The sequence below is a fragment of the Paralichthys olivaceus genome, chromosome 6 (genome assembly GCF_024713975.1).
Source record: "Paralichthys olivaceus isolate ysfri-2021 chromosome 6, ASM2471397v2, whole genome shotgun sequence".
Lineage (NCBI taxonomy): Eukaryota > Metazoa > Chordata > Actinopteri > Pleuronectiformes > Paralichthyidae > Paralichthys > Paralichthys olivaceus.
In genome coordinates, this window is record NC_091098.1 from 27272834 (window position 1) to 27290532 (window position 17699).

The 17699-nt window shown below is 44.1% G+C and overlaps 3 protein-coding genes and 1 long non-coding RNA gene across 11 annotated transcripts; 2 read left to right on the top strand and 2 right to left on the bottom strand.

Annotated features, from left to right (window-relative positions):
* Window positions 1–6948, bottom strand: si:dkey-150i13.2 (mitochondrial carnitine/acylcarnitine carrier protein). Of its 2 annotated transcripts, XM_069526393.1 has the most exons (9): window positions 6094–6948; window positions 4041–4133; window positions 3593–3720; window positions 2957–3047; window positions 2450–2567; window positions 2298–2370; window positions 2105–2214; window positions 592–713; window positions 1–456 (listed from the first exon to the last, which is right to left on the bottom strand). In XM_069526393.1, exons 1-9 carry the CDS (start codon window positions 6193–6195, stop codon window positions 394–396), a joined length of 900 nt encoding a protein of 299 aa, XP_069382494.1. In that variant the 5' UTR covers window positions 6196–6948; the 3' UTR covers window positions 1–393. The 2 variants fall into 2 exon arrangements, with proteins under 2 accessions (XP_069382494.1, XP_069382495.1); XM_069526394.1 differs by lacking the exons at window positions 1–456; window positions 592–713 and adding an exon at window positions 1833–1972 and having other exon boundaries at window positions 6094–6444.
* Window positions 6949–7027: 79 nt separating this feature from the next.
* On the top strand, window positions 7028–11720 carry atp6ap1a (ATPase H+ transporting accessory protein 1a). Its single transcript, XM_020110179.2, has 11 exons — window positions 7028–7211; window positions 7832–7958; window positions 8217–8291; window positions 8474–8667; window positions 8923–8963; window positions 9188–9273; window positions 9453–9602; window positions 9789–9946; window positions 10081–10131; window positions 10267–10504; window positions 10600–11720. Exons 1-11 carry the CDS (start codon window positions 7069–7071, stop codon window positions 10807–10809), a joined length of 1473 nt encoding a protein of 490 aa, XP_019965738.2. The 5' UTR covers window positions 7028–7068; the 3' UTR covers window positions 10810–11720.
* Window positions 11721–12088: 368 nt separating this feature from the next.
* On the bottom strand, window positions 12089–14530 carry tmem81 (transmembrane protein 81). 7 transcript variants are annotated; one of them, XM_069526401.1, is made up of 5 exons: window positions 14394–14530; window positions 13278–13516; window positions 13055–13173; window positions 12688–12803; window positions 12089–12336 (listed from the first exon to the last, which is right to left on the bottom strand). In XM_069526401.1, the coding sequence occupies exons 2-5, from the start codon at window positions 13494–13496 to the stop codon at window positions 12236–12238; spliced, it is 555 nt and encodes a 184-aa protein (XP_069382502.1). In that variant the 5' UTR covers window positions 13497–13516; window positions 14394–14530; the 3' UTR covers window positions 12089–12235. The 7 variants fall into 7 exon arrangements, with proteins under 7 accessions (XP_069382502.1, XP_069382499.1, XP_019965739.2 ...); XM_069526398.1 differs by having other exon boundaries at window positions 12089–12313; window positions 13055–13200; XM_020110180.2 differs by having other exon boundaries at window positions 13055–13200.
* Window positions 12189–12882, top strand: LOC138410468 (uncharacterized). The gene is made up of 2 exons (XR_011243173.1): window positions 12189–12328; window positions 12678–12882. It is a non-coding gene; the product is annotated as an uncharacterized lncRNA (long non-coding RNA).
* Window positions 14531–17699: the final 3169 nt, after the last annotated feature.

Genomic DNA, 17699 nt, shown 5'->3' on the forward strand with positions numbered 1-17699 from the left:
TGAGGCTCCGGTGGTGATCCAGGTACACACCTTTTATTCAAGCACTTTATTCACAAAGTTTATAAAACAGTGCCTCAGTGTCTTTACACAAGTGAAACAAACACTGATTAATTATCTACAAACATCATAAATAGTTTAAAAAAGTGATCAACGCTCAGAGCTGACACTTCAAACGATACATTTATAAATGTGCATATATGTAAAACCTGTGCTCACACAAAGTGAGTATTAAATCATCATTTAGAAAATTAATTTGTAAAATCAAATGTAAAAATACATTTAAGAATACAAAGATTCTTCACATTTCACCGTGTGAAAATAAACAGAGAAGAAGAAGTAGCTCAGGAGGGAGGTCGGTCCAGACGGTGACTCCTCATGATGAACTGGTTTATTTCACCAACTGGGTGCGATCACGTTTAACCCCTTCAGAGCCACTTCAAAGCCCAAAAAACAGGCCTGAGGGAGACAGGAAGGAGCGAGGAGTTTCAGTGGAGACATTAGAGACATTAGAGACATTAGAGACAGGTGGTTCTGTGGTTTTCAGGAGAGAGACATGGTGATGCTGAGGACAAGAGAGAAGCTCAGTGTTACCGCGTTGGCAGGGAAGGCTCGTAGGAAGACGGGGTTGAATCCCTTATAGAGCGCTCTAGGGCCTTCTTCACGCAGCAGCGTTCTCAGGACATCAACAAGACCTCTGTACTTCCCATCTGCAGCTGCACACACACACACACACACACACACACACACACACACACACACACACACACACAAAGTTAGATGAAAGTAAACCCTCTCTCTCCCACTTGTGTGAAGATATTTTCAGACAAGAACTCTGGACATATTGTGTAGTCATGTTGTGTAGACATGTTGTGTAGTCAGTGTGTGTAGCAGATTGTCGACTCGTTCACAACAACAGGAACATGTGGGGACATTCAGGTGAGGGGCGGAGCCTGTAGAGCAGCAGGAGGCGGGGCATGACGTCTAAACTCTGCTGTGTAAAGATCAGTGTTGTTGTTTACAGCTCGTCCACACGGCGTCGGCCCTCATCACCAAAACATCTGGAACCTCCTCGTCTTTCCGAGTAGATGTCTTCGCCCTCTACGTGTCCGGCTCCTCTTCTTCATCCTGAGACATTTGTGTTCTTCAGTTTCACGTCTGTCACGTGTTAGAAACCTCAGAGTTCCTGCTGTGTTCTCTCATGGACTCACTCTGACATTTTATAAATGTTTTACCAGGAGGCTGCAGGAGAAGATCCAGAAAATGTCCAGAGACACTGGCTCAGACATTTGTTCTCACATACAGAACATGTGAGGAACGTGTCAGGACTCAGGCTCAGGTCTGAGAATAGCTTATGATACGATGGTTTTATTGTCATCAGCTGTCTGAATTCAGGGGCGCTTGTTTCGTGTAGACTGCAGAGGCCGTCACCAGCTCATCCGTTCCTTATAACTGTCGTTCTAGAAACATAGCTGAAGTTGGACACGATGAGAAAGTTTTACTTCCCCTTGGTAACCGGTTTTCAAAGATGAACAATGAATCCTGGGATATGTTGGGCCAGGAAGGCTCCACCTGCTAGTCTGGTCTAGTCTGGTCGGTCTGGTCTGGTCTGGTCTGGTCTGGTCTGGTCTAGTCTGGTCTGGTCTGGTCTGGTCTGGTCTGGTCTGGTCGGTCTGGTCTGGTCTAGTCTGGTCTGGTCTGGTCTGGTCTGGTCTGGTCTGGTCTGGTCTGGTCTGGTCTGGTCTAATCTAATCGCCTCACTGTGATGTAATCAGTCTTTACATGAAGCTTCCAAAGGCTGCAGCCCCTAAATTCATTATTTAGATGCACTCAGAGCTGTGAGAGTTGAAATGTGAGTAAGAGGACTGTGTTTCAATGATCTGACAAATATAATTGAAACGTAACAAAGGGGAGATTTGCTCTTGTCCGATCTAAGTTCAGAGGAGGTGTTGAGCTTCTCATCTAACTCATGAGCCTGTAAAGAAATAATGAACATTTGGTTGTCGTCACTCAGCAGAAGAACGAGCACACCTCCGAACATGACCAAAGGTGAGTGGACATGCAGCAGAGAACGTTTGTATTCTATGAGCTTCACGTGGACTCAGACCTGTCTGGAAGTTGGATTTGAGGACGTCGGGAGGAAGAGCGATCGTCCAGTTTAATATTCCTGCGACGCCCCCGGCCAGGAGGATGTTGGGAGTGCTGAGCTGAGAAACACTAAAAACACACAGACAGTAAAATCAAAGGGAGGTTATCTGAGGTCCATCAGGTCTTTGTGCAACGTAACCATGGATGCTCACCTTTGACCCTCAGGAGTCAGGAAGTGTTTGAGGTATTCGTATGTGAGGAAGTAGAGACCATTAGAAGGCACGTCTGTGACAGAGCAACACAAACATGGCTGTGAATCAATGCTCCCCTTTAGGTTCAAACCTCACAGCACAGTAGAGCTCACCTCTGATCAGAGTGAGCACCGTCCCTTTGTAGACGCCGCGGATCCCCTGCTCCCTGTACAGCCTGAGCGCACAGTCCAGTGGACCCGCGTACCTCTTCTTACCGCTGCTCGCCTGCACCTGGACACGCCCAGTACTTCAAGTTAGAAACAACGAGAAACACTGACCTATCATCACCTTTTAAAGTGGACGACACTGAGGGATCCGAGGCTGCGTCCAGACAGCTGTGTTTTAGTTTGAAACGGGTGTTTCCAACCAGGTGATCAAGTGTTTGGGCTTCGCATCAGTTTTAATCCCACATGTGACCACTGACGTTCACTGGGCATGTCGATGTCAACAGGAAGTATTAGGTTGTTAGTGTCCCAACAACATCTGTGACAGGAGCCTGACGAATCAGCGAAGGCTAACTTATGACTGAAAAGAACCAATCAGAGGTTGTGAGCTTCTACGTCTTTGTTTCCAAACAACGCACATGGTTTCACCCCCCCACCTCCCATGATGCACCTCACCTGCAGTAAACATTTGATCCTCTCTCCTGGAGCCACAATCACTGTAGTGAAGACGCCTGCCAGACATCCAGACAGGAAGATCTGAGACGGCCTAAACACAAAGAACAGAAATCAACATCTCACTGATGGGATTTCATCAAACCCCAAAGGTTCTCCATCATATGATGTCACGAAGAAGCCAGAAAGTGACGCCATGCATTCACGTTTTTAATCCTTCCTCAGCATTTATTACATCTTGTCACTTTGGGAGGGACACTTTCAACTCGCCAGCGTCTCTCCTGGAAAACAGGAAGCAAATGTTCGGGGAGCATCAGGAGGAGGAGGAGCCGAGTTGTACAGAGCTCGGTGTGAGAAACACCAGGACGGACGCAGCCAACACGTGTGTCACCGCCACATTCTCGTCATTTATAGCTCGAGGGGCAGATGGGGTCAGAAGACACAGGGCTGGTGGGAGGTGGAAGGGTTAAGGTTACGTGAGGAGAGGGGCGTACTTCAAATGAGCGAATGAAAGCAGGGGGAAGCACAACAGAGAGTTTATATAGATCTCTATTCCAGGTATTGTGTGTGTGTGTGTGTGTGTGTGTGTGTGTGTGTGTGTGTGTGTGTGTGTTTGTGTGTGTGTTGGGTTTAACTAACGTTAGAAGTTTGCCAGGATCCGTCTGCTGGAGCTGTTTCCCCAGACCGAAGCCAAAGAAACTGATGGCCATCATCGGAGCCACGCCCGCCAGCGGAGCCCCCATTCCTCTATAGAGGCCAAGGATACCCTGAACACACACACACGCACACACACACACACACACACACACACACACACACACATAAATGCACAGATTATTTTAAAGTAAACACATGGGAACACATTTGTCTTTGTGTTAAAATGATTATTCTCATGAGATCTTCTGAAGAACACCTGCCTTCAAGCTCATTGTCCATTAAACAGAAATTGTTGTGTAGTGTAAAAACATTCACCACATGTGACCTTCATGTGTTTGAGCTTTGACTGGATGTTTGAACTCTTCTTCTGCAGAGGTGCAACTGTCGTGTGTGTGTGTGTGTGTGTGTGTGTGTGTGTGTGTGTGTTCACCTCTTTGGATACAGTTTTGCGGAAGCAGTCATATGTTCCTGTGTAGAGGACATACTGAGTGCAGGAGGCTTTGGGCTGCGTTTGTAGCCTCACCTGCAGAAGACACACACACACACACACACACACACACACACACACACACACACATTTCAGAAGGAAGGGTTAGAGATAAGGGCTCCGCCCTCCAGTGTCTTCTTAGTCTCTCTGATAAACAAACTGACAGTTACTGTCTGTAACTTTGAGGATATGAATGAATTCACTTTGTGTTTAAAAAACAGGAGTTCTTTTACACATTTGCTTGTATTTGTGTTTTCTTTTGATTTATTGTGTGAAGTGAGGATGTGTGTGACCTCAGCTGATCAAGAGGAGGCTGATGTGTTGACTGAGACTCTTCTTCACCTCAGTGTGTTGAAGCTGCACACGAAGCCTGGTTCACACTTTAAGCTGATTTATCACTAATCCTCTCAACCTGCAGCTGATCACTGACTTCATGAGATCAGTCTGTCAGTTATATACTGTCAGTTATATACTGTCTGTTATATACTGTCAGTTATATACAGTCAGTTATATACAGTCTGTTATATACAGTCAGTCTGTTATATACAGTCAGTTATATACTGTCAGTTATATACTGTCTGTTATATACTGTCTGTTATACACAGTCTGTTATATACAGTCAGTTATATACAGTCAGTCTGTTATACACAGTCAGTTATATACTGTCAGTTATATACAGTCTGTTATACACAGTCAGACTGTTAAACAGTCTGTCAGTTATATACTGTCAGTTATATACAGTCTGTTATATACTGTCAGTTATATACTGTCTGTTATATACAGTCTGTTATATACAGTCTGTTATATACAGTCTGTCTGTTATATACAGTCAGTTATATACAGTCAGTCTGTTATATACAGTCAGTCAGTTATATACTGTCTGTTATATACAGTCAGTCTGTTATAAACAGTCAGTCTGTTATAAACAGTCAGTCTGTTATATACAGTCAGTTATATGCAGTCAGTCAGTTATCAGTTATATACAGACAGTCAGTTATACACAGTCAGTCAGTTACAGTCAGTCAGTTATATACAGTCTGTTATATACAGTCAGTCAGTTATACACAGTCAGTCAGTTACAGGCAGTCAGTTATATACAGTCAGTTATAAACAGTCAGTCAGTTATACACAGTCAGTCAGTTACAGTCAGTCAGTTATACACAGTCAGTCAGTTATACACAGTCAGTCAGTTATACACAGTCAGTCAGTTATATACAGACAGTCAGTTATACACAGTCAGTCAGTTACAGTCAGTTATACACAGTCAGTAAGTTATATACAGACAGTCTGTTATATACAGTCAGTCAGTTACAGGCAGTCTGTTATATACAGTCAGTTATACACAGTCAGTCAGTTATACACAGTCAGTCAGTTATATACAGACAGTCAGTTATACACAGTCAGTCAGTTACAGTCAGTTATACACAGTCAGTCAGTTATACACAGTCAGTCAGTTACAGTCAGTCAGTTATACACAGTCAGTCTGTTATATACAGACAGTCAGTTATACACAGTCAGTTATACACAGACAGTCAGTTATACACAGTCAGTCAGTTATATACAGTCAGTCAGTTACAGTCAGTCAGTTATACACAGTCAGTCTGTTATATACAGTCAGTCAGTTATACACAGTCAGTTATATACAGTCAGTTATATACAGACAGTCAGTTATACACAGTCAGTTATACACAGACAGTTATATACAGTCAGTCAGTTATATACAGTCTGTTATATACAGTCAGTCTGTTATACACAGTCAGTTATACACAGTCAGTTATATACAGACAGTCAGTTATATACAGTCAGTTATATACAGACAGTCAGTTATATACAGTCAGTCAGTTATATACAGTCTGTTATATACAGTCAGTCTGTTATACACAGTCAGTTATACACAGTCAGTTATATACAGACAGTCAGTTATATACAGTCAGTCAGTTATATACAGTCAGTTATATACAGACAGTCAGTTATATACAGTCAGTCAGTTGTCTACCTTGATGGTATCCAGTGGGTGTCCCGCCAGCAACAGACAGGCTCCACCGACTCCTCCGGCCACGAAGTTCTTGAGAGGAGAAACTGTTGTTTCGTCCCCCATCGTCTGTCCACATGACCCGGACTCACACCGAGACTCACACCGAGACTCACACCGAGACTCACACCGAGACTCACACCGAGACTCACACCGAGACTCACACCGAGACTCACACCGAGACTCACACCGAGACTCACACCGAGACTCACACCGAGACTCACACCGACAGTCCCCGCTACACACACCGAGTCTCACCTTGTCTCTGTGCGTGTGTCAGTGTGTGTGTGTGTCTCTGAGTGTCAGTGTCTGTGTGTGTGTCAGTGTGTGTGTGTGTCAGTGTGTGTGTGTGTCAGTGTGTGTGTGTCTCTGAGTGTGTGTGTGTTGTGCAGCTACAAACTCACTAACTTGAACTTTAACGTTATTAAAATTATTATTATCAGTATGATGATGATGATGACGATGTTCCTGCTGTGACGTCACAGTGTCATTTGATACTTTGTAAACTTTGTGTTTGTGACGTGTCATCTGCTCCAGAGGAAACAGCGACCTCTGGCGGTGAGGGGAAAGAAGAGTCACTAAAAATGAAGTAGAATTCTTGATCCTTTATCTCAGGACACTTTTACTTTTGAAACGAAATTTACCTCAGGACGGTGTTTTACTTTAAAATAGAACGAATATTAGAAAAGGTGTATTATTTGTTATTGTGTAGAATTGTGTATTTTATCATTGTGTGTTTGTTAATGTTTCTAGCAGGACATGGAGGCTGTGTAAAACATAGAGCTGCTGTAAACTGTGAAGACTGAAAATAATTATAATAATTATTATAAATTCTTATTCGTGTCCAGAAAGGTTTTATACCACGTGACGAGGAAGAGGAGGCGGAGCTCACCGGACTCAGTGACGTCACTGGCTGTGTGACAGCAGGGGAGAGTAAAGATGGCGTCGTGTCGGAGTCCGCAGCCCCGCAGCTGCAGCGGCAGCGTCCCCGCGGCTCTCGCCGTGTTCCTCGGCTTGTTGAGCGTTCTACACGCGGGGAGCTGTGACGAGCAGGTGCCGCTGATCCTGTGGACGAGTGACGGGTGAGGAAGGGACAAGGAGCGCGGTTAGCCGCTGTAGCTAACGGTTAGCAGCTGTAGCTAACGGTTAGCCGCTGTAGCTAACGGTTAGCAGCTGTAGCTAACGGTTAGCCGCTGTAGCTAGCCTGCAGCTCTGCTCCAGATAAACACAGACTCTGTTTCATGATGAGGATAATTACACTTAAATTACTGGTAATAATTATTTAACACGTCATCAAACATCAGCTGAGAACTCAGCAGTGATCGTAATGATTGACAGGTGTCATGTCACCTGAGATCTGACGTTAAACGGTTTATTGATCTGTTCTCTTCGTTTATTCGTATATCTATTAGTATTCATTTCAAGGTCACACTTACCCACAATGCACCTGCAGAGAGATGCTGTTGGGCCCCTGCTGGCCCCTGACACCCCCCCCCCACTAACCTTCACCTCTCTACACCTGATTTTAAGACACGAGCTCATTTAACTGACAACAAGCTCGACAAGTGATTCTTCGTTTAATAAGATTTGTTCAAGAAAAAAAGGCAAATCAGAAAACAGCTCATGTCAGAATACTGTGACCTCTGAAGCTCAGGAAACGTGGGACACACTGTTTATTGTTGAAAGACCTTTTTTCCTCCAGGATCTCTTCTCCACGTCAGTCCCCTCCCACCGCCGGTCACATTGTCGGGCAGCAGCAGCTCGCCACCTACCTGGAGAACGCTCTGAATGTGGGGCCGAGAAACGTCGTGCTGTTCCTACAGGACAAGGTACAGACACACATGCATTTCTCTTTCTATAGCTGAGAGGACAATCATGTCCTCCACCCAGATGGTGAAGATTCTGTGTCTTGAGCTGAAGTCCAGATTTGTGAAATGTTCTGGAGTGGATGAAAATTCACAGCTAGCGAGACGGCGTGTTGATGAAGTTTCTAACATGTCACGGCCGTGAATCTGTAGAAGAATACAAATATCTTAACATTAAAAAAGAGGATATGATCATCCCCCTCTCCTCGTCTTTCTCTCCAGATGAGTGTAGAGGACTTCACCATGTACGGAGGAGCGTTTGGAAACAAGCAGGACAGTGTTTTTCCCAACCTCGAGGTAGGATGATGATGATGATGATGATGATGATGATGATCTTTTATACTCATCATCGCTTCTTCCTGTTTGCTGCTATGTAATTAAGTTGGAAGAAACTAATCATGAAAGTTTCCATGTTGTCATTCCTGTGTTATTGTGGAAAGAAAACGTTCTTCACTGGTTTTGTGTCTCCTGTGTCTCAGGGGGCTCTGATGTCCTCGTCCTCCCCGCTGGTGTTACCTGCCGTGTCCTGGCCGGCCTCTAATGCAGTGATCGGCCAGCTCCAGGACCAATTGGAAACCTCCCCTCTGTACATGGACCCTGAGACACTGAGTCAGCTGAGACTCAACGCCTCCTCGCCAGCCCTGCTGGTGTTCAGGCTGCCCTATGGCGTCGGGTAGGTGTTGTTTTATTTTCTTCCAGTAACTTGTCAACTTAAGATTTTCAGAGACATAAAGAATAAATGTAACTTTCTCAAATATTGATCTGGTGGTGAAGTTTTGCTTGATGAAGTTTTGTGGTTTTTCCTGAACACAATAAAGTTATTTAACCTGAATGAATTACATAGAATTCATATTTTATTTATTTAACTGGTGTATTAAATTCTCTCTTCGTCAGTGTCTCACTGTTTCCTCGTCTGACTTTCTCTCAGGGCTGATCTGATGTCTGCTAAAGAAATTCTCAGTGGAAACGGTGAGTCTCCCAAACAGCCTGAACGACGCTGTCCGAGCGTTTCTCTGCATCATCAGCATGTTTCTGTTCCAGCTGCTGTAATGTTGTGGAATCATTGTTTGCTCAGAGGTTGAGTCTGTTGTTCATTGTGAATCTGTGAATCATTGTTTTCTATAGAAAAACCTTGATGTTTTGTTTCTGCTTCCTGATTTGCTCGTTAATGTGGATGGGTGCACATCTTTCAGACGAGGTGATTGGTCAGGTGTTGAGCATCATGAAGACCCAGTCTGTTCCATACACAGCCATCTACACGGCCCTGCGACCCTCAAGGGTGAGTGAAGTGTTCTGTTTGGTTTCACCATCTTTTTTCTGCTCTAATGTTTTTGATTCATTTGTTTCCTGTTGTTTCCCTTAAATTCTTCATTTTGATCTTGTGAAGTCTCCTGTAACGTTCTGCATTGATAAAGTTTATAGTTATTAATTCACGTTTGGTATTTTACGTCTGTGCAGGAGGCAGCGTCTCTCTCCATGGAGGCCGGCGTTGGTGGAGGACGCTCGCTGCTGCAGGCCAGAGGAGGACACAGGGAGAGGGATAGAGAGAGGGAGAGGCAGCGGAGGATAAAGGAGAAGGCTGGGATCTATGCTCCAGTGGAGTTTAAGGTGGAATGTCTTGGTTACATCTTTTCTTTTGGTGTTTGATTTCTTGGGTTTTCTCTAAGTCTGGAGATGTTTTATTTTTCTTGACCAGTCACATAAAGCTAACGGCCGAAGCTAACGAAGAATCCATCTGTGAATGAGAGTTTGTTTCCAGAGCAGTTCCCTCTGACCTCTGTCTCTTTTCTTCAGGAGGGGGACGACACCTGTATCCTGCTGTGGGCTAAAGGCCTCTCGGTGAGCATCCTGCGGAGCGGAAGCTGGGAGGAACACGACCTGACCTCGTCCACCTTCGGGGAGGGAGTCAGCCCAAAACTCCACGGCTCGAGCTGCGACAAAACCAGAGCAAAGTAAAAACCATACAAACAAACTTTATTATTAACTATAAAGAAAATACAACCAAATAAACTTGAATGAAGGAAACGATCTGCAGATGAATCACTGATGAAGATAAGTGTTTGTAAATCTGTTTTTTATTTTCCAGGTTGGTTCTCAGTTATGAGAACGTCCTCGGCCACCGCAGCTTTAAACTCATGTGAGTTTGCAGAAGTTTTTATTTTATCTGTATTTTAAAAAATAGAAAGAATTCTAAAGGACACGGACAAAAGCAGGGACACGTGTCGCCGTCTCCTCCTGAAAGCTTTAACAATAACTACATGTCTGTGTCCAGCTTCGCTATGAGCCAGCGCCACTACAAGGTGTCCGCACGCCGCTGGTTCACACTGGACGCTGTGGAGCTGGAGTACGACGGGACCAAAGCCACATTCAACGGCAGCAGAAACGTCTACGCCCCCGCTGAGTACTCATACCGCTGCGAGTCCGTCACCAGCTTCCGTTGGCCGCTGCTCGTCCCGCGCTCATCCAAAGATCCAGCCAATCAGTGGAGGGTCTCTTTTGAAGACCTCCAGGTAAGATGGTGACACTTTCATCTCCAGTGATGTTATATTTCTGAACTGTACACCTCATACTTCTATGGAATATACTTTACTCTTCCCCTCCACAGATTCAGGGCTTTAACGTTACCGGCAGTGAATTCTCGTACGCCAGCGACTGCGCCGGCTTCTTCTCTCCCGGTATCTGGATGGGCCTGATGACCAGTCTGCTCATGGTCCTGGTTCTCACCTACGGTCTGCACATGATTATGCAGCTCCACACGATGGACCGCTTCGATGACCCCAAGGGCCCGGCCATCTCCGTCCCCCAAACAGAGTGACGTCCGTCCTCCCTCCTGTCCCCTCTCTCACTGTAATGCTTCCTCTCCTCCCTTTACATTCCTCTCCACCTCCATCTGTAGTTGGGCATTACACAGCATTAGTGAAGTTGTCAGAATAAGAGTTTACTCATCATACATGTTTTAAAATGTGCGTCCTCAGTTTCCAGGCGGTTGATGTTCGAGTTTCTCTGAAAGATAAAAACCTGGAGGATCGTCTGAGACGCACCTGAATTCAAAACATATTCAGTTTGCTGCATCTGTTCAAGTGTTTGAACCTGTTCAACGGGAATCAAGTTAAAAATCTCTTTTGCTCCTGAATATGTTCCGTGTTGATTCTGGAAACATCCTCAGAGCCGTGGAACATTTGTTTATCCTCCAGAGAAACTTGAACACATGAGGTTTCAAACCTCCGTGGATCAATGTGTCCGACATGAAAAGGGAAACAACTGTACATAAAGGGTCAAAAATAACTTATAAAAGTGAAAAGTACTATGAAATGCTATTTATTGACGAGACTACCGTCGTTTGTGTGTGTTTACAATTGTGTCTGTGAGTAGACGAGTGAACCGTAGGTATCGAATGAAGGGAAACATGATCCGGGCAGATGATCGATCAATAACATCCATTAGATTCCATTAAGTTCAGGTCAAAGGGAGATTTTGACCAATAAGATTATTTTATTATTTATTGAAGAACGACACAGTCAAACATTTCCAGGTGTTTGTGAATAATCCTCGTGGTTTTCTTACTTTGACTTTTTATAGTCCAACTCACGACTGCACTGAAATATGATAAATGTGAACTTGTTATTTATTTTGTGTTGATTTGTGGTGAACATTAACGATGTGATGTTCTGAGTGTGGTCCTGTGTCGTGCTGCTGCTGTGACCCCAATAAAACGTGTGAAAACAGGTTGAGCTTCAGCTTCAGCTTCACCAACCAGTGCAGAGTCGACCTTTTACTTCCTGACTCGTATGAGGTCACTGTGACTGTAAAGTAACCAACTTATGTTTTCTACATTCTCAAGCTTCTATAGAATCTGGATCTATAATCATTGAGTAAAACTTGGCCCAAAACTGTAGAATAACAATATTGATATGAATCAATTCCAATGGAAGTTTGAAGGATTGAGATCAGATCCCAGCAGTTAGCCTGGTCCTCACCAGAACATAACCCAGCCCAAACCTAAATCCTGTTCATTTTATATTTGACGTGTGAAAACACTGGAGCACAACAACACTCAGCACCAACAATAGTGACACACACACACACACACACAATCAGAAGTGTGGCAGTAAACAACCAACATTGACTTTAATGTTCAAACTAAGTGTCTGTCAAGTTTTGTGAAATATTTCTCGACACTAAACAACGACTCGTCAGTATCGAAGGTTTCCAGTTGAGCCTGACTCGGCCTCAGCGCCTCTTTAATCCAGATTCAGGATCCCAGCAGGAAGAACCCGGACGCCCCAGTAAACCCTCTTCACCCTGCGGAGCCTGGCGTCCTGCACGTCACAGAGGTAAGTTCCTGAAAGTATAATATCACTGTAGCAGGAAAAATAACTTACAACTTATTTCTTTGTCTCCTAACTTCCTTTGTCTTGTCGGTGACAGTGAGCAGCTGTGGTTCACATATTTCACTCTGTGAATATTTGATCAGTATTTAAATCACAGAGGACAAAGACAGAATCAGAACATTTTCTTTTCATCGACACAAAATGTTTTTTTAAATCCACTTTTACTTCAGTCACAGAACTGAGATGTGTTTGGATTCTGTCCCCTGCTGAGTCTAACTCTGGTTAATGGGACATGTGTGTGTGTGTGTGTGTGTGTGTGTGTGTGTGTGTGTGTGTGTGTACACGTGCACAGGTGTGTGTACCTGCGTCCTCCTCTCGGACCGGGTCCAGAACCACGCGGTCCAGCTGAGGAGCTTCCCAGCGAGCAAACAGAGAGTCGTCAGAGGTGATGATCCCTCGAGCGTAACGCCACGAAACCCTGGTCACATGAAAACTTTCACTAAATGGATTTTATTATCACTTGTTCTTCCACATTTAATAAAATAACTAAACTTTGACAGGGTCATGGATCATTTCTGACATTAAAGCTGTGTGTGTGAGTGTGTGTGTGAAATCTTGGTTTCAAATATAAATATGAAGTATTTCTGTTTCATTTGAAACAAACAATAGAAGAAAGGTTAAATAGTGTAAAACTCTAGATTGTGTCTGAACTCTCTCCTCCTCTCTCACCTCCACGAGAACGTCCCCATCGCCTCCATCACTTCTCCCAGACAGTCGAGCTCCAGCCTCCGTCCTGAGGTCACTGTCATCGTGGTGAGGCCGCACTTCCACGACTCCTGACACTTCACCTTGTGGACACGACACACCTCCGACACCTTGTTATCAGTCACATCATGAGAGTTAGAGTCTGAGCTGCTCCCTCGTGTTCGTTCGTCTCTCGTGTCTCTGTTACCTCCGTCCCTTCTCCGGCCTCCTCCATCTCTGCCCTGCTGTGTTTCATCAAACACAGGGTTTGCGTTCTGAGCCCCAGCCCACAGGTGGAGCTGCAGGGGGAGCTGTCGACGATGACCTCCACTGGCACCTCCTCCAGGTCAGCTGGGCCCAGAGGATAGAGGAGGAGGAGGAGGAGGAAGAGGAGAGGACGACGAAGGCCTTTAGATGCACAAAGCATTTCAAAGTCTGATGTTGAACCTGCAGAAAAGAAGAACGTCTTTAAAGAGTCAGCTGCTGTTATTATAAATGATGTTTTCATTAAATCCCAGTTTTACACAGTGTTGATGAAATTAGTTTTGTTCATGAGTTTTTACTCAGCGGGAGAAAGAGCCATGATGATGACGAGATAAAAAACCTCCATGGATCTGAGATGAACTGTTCATTTAGTTGAGTGCAAGCGATTTGTTTTATTCACAACCTGTTTTATTTTCCAGAAATCTTTGAGATACGACTCAAATTTACAGATCCAGTTAAATGAGAGACAGAAAAACACTGAAGTAATAAAACTACTTCACAATTTACCTCAATGAAACCTTAGAACCTTTAGAGGATCCCGGATGATCACAATGAAGAGGAAGTTGACTTAAATACAGTTATGAGACATGACAGTTAAAAAACATGGACCACAATTTCAAATCAAATACAAGGATATATAAAACCATTACATTTGGAAGTTGGAAGGTTTTAGACCAAATTTTTAAGTTATCAAATGCAGAAGTGGATTTGATTTAAGGAAGGATGTGTTTTTTCTTCAAAGTTCAGAACAAACTTGTGGGACACGAAGTGAAAGTCGTTGAGCAGGTGAGATCATGTCATCTGACTGAGGGATGATCTGGACGTTCTCCGGTCAGAGCTTCAGAGTGAAATATAAAGAGAATCACAACTGATGGTTACATCAGCGTCAGTGATTCAAACTGAATCACTGTGATTAATATAAATCACATCACTGTGTTCAGGACTTATCTTCCTGAAGATCACTCAACAACTCTCAGTGGTTTTCAGTTTCCCCTCAACACAGTGACTCTGACTGACACAGGATCTGTCTTCCGTCTGACGCCTGCTGCACACACATCACCTCTCAGGATCCTTCGCTGCCGCCGGGTTCGAAGGTCGAGCTGCTCCCAAAGTTCAAATCCACGGAACCGAAGCTGCTGCTGCTGCTCAGTCTGATGCTGACTGGGATGTTCAGTTGCATGTTGTCATGACAACATGTTCCTGCACCCTGTGGGTTCAACTGCTGTGAACTGATCAGTTATTACTCCTCTGTAGTTGTTGAAATCTAAAATACTTAAATATACATAGAATTAAACTTTAATTTTAAGTTTGAAACACAATAGAAAACACAGTAAATAACAACATGCAATAACAAAATGAATTCAATGCATAAATTACAGTTGTAAAGCCGAGTATTGTTAAGAGAATAAAAGCTTATCGTTGTAAACGTTGATATCTTGATTGATAAATTCCAGATGGAATAAGGTCGTGATCGTGATCCACTGATCAGAATCTCTTTTTCTATAAATCATTTCCTGTTTTATTTTGGTAGTCTTTATCTTGTGAGTGTCTGTCTACTTCCTGTTGTCGTCCAGTTATCCATGCAAACATGTGGGAGTGTGTGTGTTGTGTGTGTGTTGTGCATGTGTTGTGTGTGTTTGTGCGTGTGTTTGTGAGTGTGTGTGTTCATTGTGAGTGTGTGTGTGTGTTGTGTGTGTTTGTGCGTGTGTTTGTGAGTGTGTGTGTGTGTTGTGTGTGTTTGAACATCCATGTATGTTTTCCTGTCTCTGAGTCTCAGCTTCTATTTTTGTCAGTGAGTCAGTGACTCTGTGAGTCAATCATTCACATTCACCAACACACACACACACACACACACACACACACTGTGAGTCAATCATTCACCTCCATCCTGACGAGAGGAAATGCTGCACGGAGGATGGATGTGACATCTGAAGGATCTAACCACAGAATCAGTGTCTCACTCACGATCTCACAGTCGTGACAAAGAACTCAGACGTCTCCGACTTTGACAACGTACAAACTGGGGTTTAACAGATGTCCCGTGTACGGAGGTTTGAATCCCTCCGTGGCCCCGTCCTCCTCCGCTCTCCCTCCTTTCACACCTTCAGTCTGCTCCATCAATAAAAACCAACAACATCTTATTTAACAAACTAGAAGCAACATAATTAAAGAGGTGTGTGTTGGTCGGTGTAACTCAGGACCCGTCCACCAACGTTCCTTCAGTTCCCCCTTGCTGCCATGTGGGGGCACTAGTGATGTTTTAATGAACCTCCTGGAATAAATAAAGATGAATTTACTTAATCAACATTTATAAAAAAAAACTTTACCACTGTATATTTAGATTCTTCACAGAAACAGAAAGAAGAGAAATGGTCACGTCTTTATCTGGACATCAGAATAAAGACGAGGCCTCAGCCTGGCTCCAGCTGCTCTCTGTTCCCGGCCTCGTGCTGACGTTGGGAGGGGGAGGAGGAGGAGGAGGAGGAGGAGGAGGAGGAGGAGGAGGCAGACTGAGCTGTCGTCCCTTGAAAGAGACAAACTGTGACTCTGATGAAATATTTAACTTCATTGTTACTATAACGACTGAACGACTCACACACTCAGGTGTAAGATGGAAGAAAGTAAAATAATAAATCATTGCCACTAGTTATTAATTCTTTGCTTCTTTTTATGTTTAGTTCCCCGTCAGGGAGAGTTCATTTTATTTCTAGATGAAGCACAACTCAGTTATTATTACTCAGATGTAAGTTTTTACTTTACTGTTATCTGCTGCAGGGGGACGCAGAGTTTCCCACAAACAGCAACACTCCGTCATTAAATAAAACCTTGAATGCTTGAACCAACACTGACTAAACAATTTGCAGATGATTTCCAGAAGTGACGTCCAAACTCCAGGAGGCCTTGAGACAAGACGTCAACTCCTTGGAGCAGACGACTGCATCACAGAATGTTCTGGACGTTTTCACGTCCGATGACCACGTCAATGAAAGCGAACCCAGACTGTTCCCGGCCTCTGGCAGTATTTATCTCTTGTTGTCGTCTGTTCCCTCAGTGACTCTTCTCTCAGCGTTTGTTGCACAACATGAGAAACAAGTGTTGAAGGCAGCGTCTGCTCTGCTGAGTGGGTGAGGGATGAAAAGCATCAGTGGTGATTGACGGTGATCATTCGCTGAGGTTGACGTCTCGAGAAGTCGCCGACTGATAACATGTCGTTCATGTGACGCAGCCATGAGAGTCGATCAGGGAGTCACACAGACAGAAGAAAGGAAATCAAGCGTCTCTCTCTCTTTCTCTCTATCATCCATCCATCTGTCCTTTCAGATTTACTCGTCAGATGTTTCAGCACGTCTTCAGCGAAGCCGTTGGCCCCAGATCAAACTTGTTGGAATCCTTTTCTTCGGTCCATCGATGAACTGGTTGACCAGACGTGACGAGTGGTTCGGTCCCACTCCTTCTTTCTCCAGTCGCCCAGAGCTCCGCTTCTCTTCAGCACCTTCAGCGTCACCACGTGGACCAGAACCTGGACCAGAACCTGGACCTGCTTCTGGTTCTGGTCCTCGATGGACGTTCACTGAAATCTTGAGGTTGACGACATCTTTCTGTTCGTCATCATACAACGTATATTTAAACACATTTTAAAAGAACAACTTGTTGAATTCATGTGTGAACTGTTGTTTTGTAACGTCTCGAGCTTAATGTGATGAAAACTGAATGATCTACTGGTTGTCTTTGTTTTGATGGATCACATGTTGAACCTTTTCTTCTTCTTCTTCTTCTTCTTCTTCTTCTTCTTCGTGTCTCTGCTCTGGGCCTCAGGCAGGTGAGTCTTCATCAACTTCCTTGTTTCCACGCTTGCTAAACGTGACCCGGCATCGACACCTGACCACAGACTGACCAATGGGGGAGCAGGACTGGAAACGCGTCACCGTTCACGTTCAGCTGGAGACGACTGCTGCGTTCACGTTCTGGGGGAAAATAGAAAACTTCCAGCTTTCAAACATATCTTTGTCTTTTTTTTAAATTGAAACACGAATTTTAACACATACACAAGGTACACACAGTGCAATAAAAAGACAAAGGTGTAAACACACAATTTATAAATACATTCATTTGGAAAAGGAAACAATAGGCACAACTGGTATGTTCACCAGACTGTGGATCAGTTCGTAAATCTCATGTAAACACTTATTTGTTAGATTAACAGTTTGAATGTATATAGTTTTAATGTGAGTTATGTTCAGATATTAATTCCCAACAGAGAAGGACTCAGTGGAAAATCCTCATCCAGTCAAGTCGCTTGTTGTTTCTTCGCCTTTTATTTTATCGCATTTTTCCCGCAGGTCTGTGAACGCGTCGTGAGAGTGGA